This window comes from Periplaneta americana, chromosome 8 (assembly GCF_040183065.1).
Source record: "Periplaneta americana isolate PAMFEO1 chromosome 8, P.americana_PAMFEO1_priV1, whole genome shotgun sequence".
Taxonomy (NCBI): Eukaryota; Metazoa; Arthropoda; class Insecta; order Blattodea; family Blattidae; genus Periplaneta; species Periplaneta americana.
In genome coordinates, this window is record NC_091124.1 from 20,136,796 (window position 1) to 20,147,104 (window position 10,309).

Consider the following 10,309-nt stretch of genomic DNA (forward strand, 5'->3'; position numbering starts at 1 on the left):
GCATTTGCCATTCGGTACAGAGAAGCAATGATATTTTGTGACCCGAGCTATGTTGTGAAATCGTGGCCTTAAATGGCTGTCTTCTTCGTGATCCTTATTCTGGTCCTTGTCCTTGTTGTGATCCTTGTAACAATTCTTGTTGTATTTGTCATGAAACTTATCGTTACGTCGATATCGAGTGAACCGCGCTGTAGAACTTTAACTTCCGACGACCAAGAGTCGTCTCATTCCTTTTAAGGGTAACTGTACATTATGTACAAAATTTATATTTTTCTTTTACTTATGACATCTGACATAAATTTCCATGGTCCAGTTTCCAATTGTGTCATGTTGTTTTTAGTGGACTCGTTTCTGATTGTGAAAATTTTAAGAAATTATAATTAATGTCTTCTGAGAAAAATGTAGATTTAGACAATAGTTTTTGCAAGAAACACTCGCACTGTATTATCTTACGCAACCGTCCAATTAAAAGAAAAATGAATTTTAAAATCTAATATTTACTTTCAAATGTAATGTATATATTCCACATATCAATAATTCCAAAGCATAGTTTTAATATAACTACATGATCACTAAAGTTACCTCTGATTGAGATTTGGCTGATTATGTACATCTATTATCAGACAGTAAATCTCACTTGACGATAAGATTCAGAGGAAGAACAATATTGTTTGTATACATCTTCTCCCCGTAAACAGATTTTAATTGATGTTACTATTTAGTTACATGCATTTCTATGGTAACTCATTATGCTAGAAGTACTTTATTGAACTCGTTTACATAGAAATGAAAGTATAACATAGGCTACTGAGCTAAAGATCTTTTTCTTCATCATACCTTTCCCAGATTACACCGCGAGTTGGTTTCAGTGGACTGGTTGTGATCCGTGCTATAACCATTGTTTATAAATTTTCTCTACTTATATTCGTTCTTGTTTCGAACAAACTCCGAATATACTGTATATATGCGATTGAAATCCGAACATATTTGTGAAATTATCTCCCTATTCGTGGTTTCGTGCATTTTAATCCTATCTGCACACCATGAAATCTACGCGACTAGGAATTTTTCCCCTCGAAAATGTCGAAGAATGAGATGAGCTATAAAACGACAATGTTATATCCTGTAACCGATGTAGACTATATGAAATAAGTTTACAAGAACATGCAGGTAATCATACGCAAGTTTATTAAAATATCATGACAACCAGAGTTGTCGTAAAATGGTTCTGAATGAGTGTTATTTTAAGGGCTTAGTGCAACGCAAAGGTAAACCATACACATGCTTGTATAAATCAAAATTACATACGAGTATATTCTACTATATCTATAACAATGATATTTTGAAAGATAATAATATACAATCAGTTTAAAATTCTACTTTGGCTATAAGTTTGTAATTTATATATCTAGAACATGTCCTTTTTAAATACTGTTTATGGATTAAAAACGAAAAATTTACACTTAATTTAAGGAACTGCTTGAAAATTTTAAACTACTATTCTCTAAAATTATCAGTTTGTGGTTTATTTCTTCTCACAAAATTCAGAGTCATTTATTGAGAATTTTTACTAAATTCCAGGGTACTGGATTATTTGCCGTAGAAATATTAGATACTCACCGGTTATGCACAAACATACAGTATTACTGCTTTCACAAGGCCAGTTATTGTTTCAGAAATAAAGTAGACTAGACTAGGGGCCAGTTGTATAAACAATTTACTTCAGATTAAAACATCAAATTAATCTTCAGTTATTCTTAGCTGCGAATTTTTGTTGTATATATACAACGTCTACTAACTTTAGATTATTTCGTCTTAACTTCAAGTTAAATATAACTGATGAATCTTCTCATTATTCCCGAAAGAAAAGATAAGAAAAGTTTCTCTTTGTAAGTAAAATGGTGATTGAAGTTAATTTTCATTGTTTTCGTTTCCACAGAACTCCCGCATTGTGGTGAATCTGCACGGCTTACACAAGGACAAGAAATACTGGGGAGACCCGGAAAAGTTCCGCCCAGAGCGGTTCCTGGACTCAGAGGGAAACTTGAGGAAGGAGGACGCACTCATTCCGTTCGGAACGGGTAAGTTTGAGGCGTAGTGTTAAAACAGCACACTTACTTACAAATGGATTTTAAAGAACCCGGAGGTTCATTGCCGCCCTCACATAAGCCCGTCATCGGTCCATATCCTAGCAAGATTAATCCAGTCTGCATCATCATGTCCCACCTCCCTAAATCCATTTTTATATTATCTTCCCATCTACGTCTCGGCCTCCCCAAAGGTCTTTTTTCCTCCGCCATTCTAACTAAAACACTATATGCATTTCTGGATTCGCCCATACATGCTACATGCCCTGCCCATCTCAAACGTCTGAATTTAATATTCCTAATTATGTTAGGTGAGGAATACAATGCGTACAGTTCTACGTTGTGCAACTTTCTCCATTACCCTGTAAAGTCTTCATCCCTCTTAGCCCCACATACTTTCCTAAGTACCTTATTCTCAAACACCCTTAACCTCTGTTTCTCTCTCAAAGCGAGTTTCACAACCATACAAAACAACGGTACTTAATATAACTGTTTTATAAATTCTAACTTTCAGATTTTTGAGAGAGACTGGATAACAAAATGCTTCTCAAATGAATAATATCAGACACTTCCCATATTTATTCTGCGTTTAATTTCCTCCAGAATGGAATTTATATGTGTTACATTAAATTAAATTTAAAGTCGCCTTGGCTTGCGACGATCACAGGCCCGAGTTCAAATATTGGCGATGGCGGAGTTGTAAAGCCAAAATTGTGAGGATTTTCCTTGGAGTTCCCCCGTTTTTCCTTGTCATTTCCTTTTCGATATCATCTATGTTTCGAAAAATATGGCATCGCCGCGCAGTCCGCCGCAATATATGTTCGTCACAGTTTGTCTAGACATGGCAGTGGTGGTGAGTTCTAGATTGCTCATAGTTCTGTGCAATATGCTCCAAAGCATCCCAGGTTCCAGATTAGCTCTAAGGCTTATGACGACTCGTACATGTAGTCTACTGTATAGAGGAGTTGGAGATCACCACCAGAGGTTTGGTATACGGATTAGAAGGATTGAGAGGAATGCGTAGTGTGGCGGATAGTGGAGCCGGCATGCAACTCATTTCATCACGGGTGCACAAAAAGCTCCTTTAGGCTGCAATGCATAGGGATTTTCCATCTACTGTCCAATAAACATCTCTGTACTTTTAACTTAAATCTAATATTTACTAAATAAAATAATTATATATAATTTCAATCATAAGACACATCTGTTTGCAAATGTTTATTAGCTATATGAATATGGAATATATTAACGTTTTCGCCTTATTGGGTATCATCAGATATAATAAAATATGTAATCTGAACCTTGATCAAATTGAGCAAATAACAAATGAGCAATGTATTATACATGGTGTTGGATCTTCATGAGCTTTATGTATAAAACTATAAATAAATTGGAGGATAATTAATTTCAATGTGATGCAAACTTTTAAAATTGAAATTGAAATTGATTATGTATATATATATATATATATATATATATATATATATATAACTCATGTTACAGTATAAATACAAATTAATCAATTAGAATTATACGAATTATCAGTAATGTTAAAATAAATTATGAATAAAATAAATAAAATGAATATATTAGCTTAAAAGGATTAATTAAAATTCACGTTGTTTGAAGAATGAAATGTCTTAAGGTACTATATACAATATTGATGTTGTGTTGTGACTGATGGATCTTATGTTGTCGATTGGTTGTAATTATACATGTAGAATTTCAATCGTGCAGTATACGTTCGCTTGTGATCTGAATGTTATCAGACATTGATGCAAATAGTGGTTGTTATTGATCATTTAGATCTAAAATATTCTATCTGATATTAATAACATACAGATGATTATCATTGATGATTGCTGTGTGTGATCAAAGTTTATCAGGGACTGTATATATAAAGATGATTTATATGTATATGTCTTGATGTTTGTAGAAGTGTGTTGGTGGTTTAGTTCGCTTCAAACCACCAACACATTGGGTTATTTTACGACGCTGTATCAACATCTCGGTTATTTAGCATCTGAATGAAATGAAGGTGATAATGCCGGTGAAATGACTCCGGGGTCCAGCATCGAAAGTTACCCAGCATTTGCTCATATTGGGTTGAGGGAAAACCCCGGAAAAAACCTCAACCAGGTAACTTGCGCCGACCGGGATTCGAACCCGGGCCACCTGGTTTCGCGGCCAGACGCGCTGACCGTTACTCCACAGGTGTGGACTCATATATATATATATATATATATATCCCGACCGGGATTCGAACCCGGGCCACCTGGTTTCGCGGCCAGACGCGCTGACCGTTACTCCACAGGTGTGGACTCATATATATATATATATATATATATATATATATATATATATCCCGACCGGGATTCGAACCCGGGCCACCTGGTTTCGCGGCCAGACGCGCTGACCGTTACTCCACAGGTGTGGACTCATATATATATATATATATATATCCCGACCGGGATTCGAACCCGGGCCACCTGGTTTCGCGGCCAGACGCGCTGACCGTTACTCCACAGGTGTGGACTCATATATATATATATATATATATATATATATATATATATATATATATCCCGACCGGGATTCGAACCCGGGCCACCTGGTTTCGCGGCCAGACGCGCTGACCGTTACTCCACAGGTGTGGACTCATATATATATATATATATATATATATATCCCGACCGGGATTCGAACCCGGGCCACCTGGTTTCGCGGCCAGACGCGCTGACCGTTACTCCACAGGTGTGGACTCATATATATATATATATATCCCGACCGGGATTCGAACCCGGGCCACCTGGTTTCGCGGCCAGACGCGCTGACCGTTACTCCACAGGTGTGGACTCATATATATATATATATATATATATATATATATATCCCGACCGGGATTCGAACCCGGGCCACCTGGTTTCGCGGCCAGACGCGCTGACCGTTACTCCACAGGTGTGGACTCATATATATATATATATATATATATATATATATATCCCGACCGGGATTCGAACCCGGGCCACCTGGTTTCGCGGCCAGACGCGCTGACCGTTACTCCACAGGTGTGGACTCATATATATATATATATATATATATATATATATATATATATCCCGACCGGGATTCGAACCCGGGCCACCTGGTTTCGCGGCCAGACGCGCTGACCGTTACTCCAGAGGTGTGGACTCATATATATATATATATATATATATATATATATATATATATATATGTATATAATATAGAGTAAACTAGTGTCTGTTGGACAGTCGGGCATGTTGGACACTTTGTACTTTAACGTATTACCTCGCCACTTGTGGGCACCACATTCTGCTAGAAGTCAATGACGGAAGTAGCCACGAGTGGGGCTACTTCCGTCATTGACTTCTAGCAGAATGTGGTGCCCACAAGTGGCGAGGTAACACGTTAAAGTACAGAGTGTCCAACATGCCCGACTGTCCAACAGACCTTAGTTTACCCTATAGCCTGCAGGACTTTAATGCATTATAAACACATGCTGCTTTTTTACAACTTCAAATATTATTGTAGGCCTATGTAGAAAATAAACTAAGGGTAATTCATTGGGATCTTCGGAAAGTAAAGGACATTACATCTTTCTGTTTTTCTGTTGACAGCTTAATATGTAACCGTTTGCTTTTCACAGAACGTTCGTTGGATAAACATGTTACTTCGATAGACTGCCAATTGATGGAATACAGGAAAGTAGCTGTAGAGCACTCTCAAAGCATATTGGTTTTAATCTTTCACGTGTTAAAATATTTGCACTTACTAACGTTTTGTATAAGCTATGTATGTATGTATGTATGTATGTATGTATTTGTTTTATTTTACTTGGTTATTTAACGACGCTGTATCAACTACGAGGTTATTTAGCGTCGATGGAATTGGTGATAGCGAGATGGTATTTGGCGAGATGAGGCCGAGGATTCGCCATAGATTACCTGACATTTTCCTTACGGTTGGGTAAAACCTCAGAAAAAAACCCAAGCGGGAATCGAACCCGCGCCCGGACGCAACTCCGGATCGGCAGGCAGTTGCCTTAGCCGACAGAGCTACGCCGGTGGCTTGTATGTATGTATGTATGTATGTACAGACGTGGACAAATTATTAACAAAATTGACAGATTTTTATGATAATTCTGTTTACAAAATTTGACCTTTCAATTTAGACTACAGTTGACAACTTTGCATATTTCTATCATTATAGTAGACAGAAATATTAAAAAATGTCAACTGTAGTTTAAACTGAAGAGCCAAATTTTGTAAAAATATATAATAAAAATCTTTAATTTTGCTAAAAATTTGTAAATATGCAAAAATGTTAACTGCAGTCCAAATTGAAGAGTCAAATTTTGTAAAAAATATAAAATAAAAATCTTCAGTTTTGCTAATAATTTGGAAATATCCAAAATGTGAACTGTAGTCCAAATTGAAGAGTCAAATTTGGTAAAAATATATAGTAAAAAATCTTCAGTTTTGCTAATAATTTGTAAATATGCAAAAATATCAAATGTAGTCCAAATTGAAGGGTCAAATTTTCTAAAAATATACAATACAAATCTTCAATTTTGCTAATAATTTGTAAAAATGTGTAATAAAAATCTTCAATTTTGCTAATAATTTGTCCACGTCTGTATGTATGTATGTATGTATGTATGTATGTATGTATGTATGTATGTATGTACGTATGTATGTATGTATGTACATTCAGGTACGGTTTTGTGGCAGCTTATGTTGTCCAACTCTGTCATATGTTAGGTATAGAAAAAAATCCAGATTTTGGTCTTCAGTGAAGATAATTCAGACTGTGAAGCGAACAAGAAGAAAATGTGTTTGTGTATTAATCTGTGTATAATGCTATAAAAAAAATCTGCCGAGAATATCGTAATTAAAAGATAAATAAAAAATTAAAAATGAATGAATGAACGAATGAACGAACAAACGAATGAACGAACAAACGAATGAACGAACGACTGAATGAATGAACAAATGAAAGAAAGAACGAATGAATTAATGAACAATTGAACTAAGAAACGAATGGATAAACTAAAGAATGAAAGAAAACGAATCAACTTGTAGTTGAAAGTACAGAGAGAAGCAACGTTAAAAATTGGCTTTCTTTCAAATACGAAAGTCATCTCTGGTCACCACTGCATATGATTTGAGACACACATTAACAATCCAAAGAAGCGAAAATAAGTGAATGCAAATCTGAATAAATTTTCAGTTGACATTTTCACAGTCACGTTGTAAATACAGAAGAAATTCAAAATTACTGTAATTACTAGTATTATTTTGTAGGAGCAACAGGTTGCCATTTGCGGAGTCCTTAACTGCTATGTGATCGTAACTTTCAATTGCATTTTTTCACTGTTTCACAGGCAAACGCTCCTGCGTGGGGGAATCCTTGGCGAGGAACAATATCTTCCTGACTTTCACATCCTTCATGCAAAACTTCAGTATGAAGACACCTGACGGGGATCCCACTCCTAGCGCTGAACCTGAAGGCGGCCTCATACTCTGCGCCAGACCTTTCAGAGTGAACATGACACAGCGCCCCTTGTAAACGTCTCCTTCACAACAGAAAGTGAAATACATTTTCTTGGACGCTCGATTTGCGCCCTTTCGTTACACCCTTAGGATTCTCCAATATAATTCCTTCAAAGAGCCTTTTCTATTTTGTAAGACATACACTCAGGGACAAAAAAAACCGGACACTTTAATATTTGCTGGTATTTTGCAAAACATTATCTTCTCATACAATATTATGGTAGCCATCTGTTGTTATGGAGACGTGTATACATTGTTGATTGTTTTTTGTTTTATAAACAAGCCATTACAACCAAATATTCCAATTTTGCTTTCGGACTCTCAGCTATAACAATTTTGTCTCAACCATTTTGTGCTTCATTATCGTTATCATTCGTTATTACTTTATTTTTACATTTTCTGAGTTTAAGTGGGGTTGTAACATTTGTCTTAAAGCAAGATGCGACCTGAAGATGTGACTCAAGCTGTAGCCCTTTATGATGATGGACGCAGTGTATGTTACATTGCAAATGTTATGAATATGGCTAGAAGCACAACCCATGATGCCATAAAACGGTATAGAGAGACCCTAGAATATACCAGAAGACCAGGTTCGGGTCGTCCAAGAGCTACAAATCCAAATGAAGACAGGTATATGGTGTTGAGAGTTCTTAGGGAGCGCAACCTGCCAGCTACTAGTGTAGCCCAGCAATTTGTTAACATGCATGGACGCCCAATTTCGGCCAAAACAGTTAGAAGGAGGTTGAAAGCAAGTGGACTGATATCAAGTAGACCTGCAACTGGTCCCAGACTTCTTAGGATGCATCGAGTTTGCAAATGATCACAGGGATTGGAGAAATGGACAGTGGAGCTGTGTTCTGTTCACCGATGAGTCCCGTTTCAATCTGTGCTCACCTGATGGACGTGAAAGAGTTTGGAGAAGGAGGGGAGAACGATTTTCACAGTGTAGCATTTCCGAAAATGTGCCGTATGGAGGTGGCGGAGTGATGGTTTGGGCAGGAGTATGTATGGATGCTCGTACAGTGTTGGTTTTTGTTGAAAATGGAAGACTAACAGCTGATAGGTATATAAATGAATGTTTGGCTGATCATGTTGTGCTATTTGGCCAATTTGTAGGCGATAATTTGTTTTAATGCATGATAATGCACGACCGCATATTGCCCATGCAGTCGGAGATTATCTCCAAGAAGTGGGAATCCATGTTCTTCCATGGTCAGCAAGGAGTCCAGACATGAACCCAATTGAACACGTGTGGGACATGCTGGGACGGCGTGTTAAGAATAGACGACCGAGACCAGAATCGTTACAAGAGTTGAAGCGAGCACTTGGCGAAGAATGGGAATTTATTCCTCAAGAAGACATTGCTAACCAAATTGAGAGCATGCCAAGACGTATGGATGCAGTTATTCAAGCCAGAGGGGGCAATACCCGTTACTAAAAAGAGTTTTTAATGTTTAAGGCACCATAAAATGAAAAAAACAGTTAGACCAAACGATGCCATTGTTATACGCCCTTTGTAATTTTTTATAAATTTTCTCTTCAGAGATTTTTTTTCAAATGTTGTCGTATAAGGTGCTAAATGAAACATTATTTTATTTAAATGGGTTTTGTTTCATTTTGAAATAATTGGCAACAAAATACAAGCAAATATAGAAGTGTCCGGTTTTTTTTTGTCCCTGAGTGTATTTATTTACCCTTCAGTATTTCCATAATTCTGACGTCCATAAGATTGAAGTGTTACCCAGCCAATAGGGATTATATAGAACGGACACTGAGCGAATTTTCCTGTTCAGCTTTTCTGTGCGCATGAGCTCCATCGGCGTTTAGTTTCACTTTCAAGCGCTAGAGTTTAGTGTAATCGAGCACACGCTAGAGTTTCTTGATGATAATAATTTGAATATAAGAGTTGAGCAATAGGATGCAAACATCGCCTGTTGCATAATACAGTAACGGCTTCCAATAAATTCAAGTTAACAGCTTTTCCTCATTTCTCAATCATAAACTAGCTGTAATAATAATTTTAATGTTTTATGTATAATAAATTGAAGACATTATTACAAAAACAACCCTTGTCAAAATTGCTATTATTCAGGAGAACAATAAAAATAAATAGAACAACACATGCCAACTATTTCCGTACAACTGGTGTTTATCCTTGCGGTTATTGCACGTGACATGTGCCATTTTTGGAGTCTATAAACATTTGGAATAGTAGCAAATGTGCCCTTAACTCAATTTCATTAAAAATGACTAGGGCTCTTTTTGTAATATTGTCTTCAATTATATTATAAAATAATATAATACATAAAAAATTACGTATATATCAAATTCGTTTAACATAAATTATATACAATGTCAATACATATATTATAGGCGAATGGTTTTACTTCTCATAGGAGTTTTGTTTTTCCACTGTCAGTGGTATCAAATCATCACATATTTTAATTATTGATGGGGTCAACGACTCAACTCTCATTATAAAGGAACTCAAGAATCTAGACAGTACAGATAATGACGGATTTATTATTTCATCGGTCCAATTTATTTTGAGTACATTAGATGTATTAATTGTATGTATTATATTTCCACTTTGTCGACTGCTAGCTGGTGTGATGTCCGCGCCAACTCTAGGTAAAAAGCAGAATC

General features: G+C 36.4%; 1 protein-coding gene across 2 annotated transcripts in view; it reads left to right on the forward strand.

Moving 5' to 3' along the window:
- Window positions 1–9,175, forward strand: part of LOC138704537 (methyl farnesoate epoxidase-like) — a 48,411-nt gene extending 39,236 nt beyond the window's left edge. Inside the window, exons 8-9 of one of the 2 annotated variants that reach the window (XM_069832532.1) lie at window positions 1,940–2,081; window positions 7,495–9,173. In XM_069832532.1, the coding sequence (XP_069688633.1) occupies window positions 1,940–2,081; window positions 7,495–7,679 (327 nt within the window). In that variant the 3' untranslated portion in view covers window positions 7,680–9,173. Of the gene's footprint in view, window positions 1–1,939; window positions 2,082–7,494 lie in introns of both variants that reach the window. The other variant, XM_069832533.1, reaches the window with a different exon arrangement.
- Window positions 9,176–10,309: the final 1,134 nt, after the last annotated feature.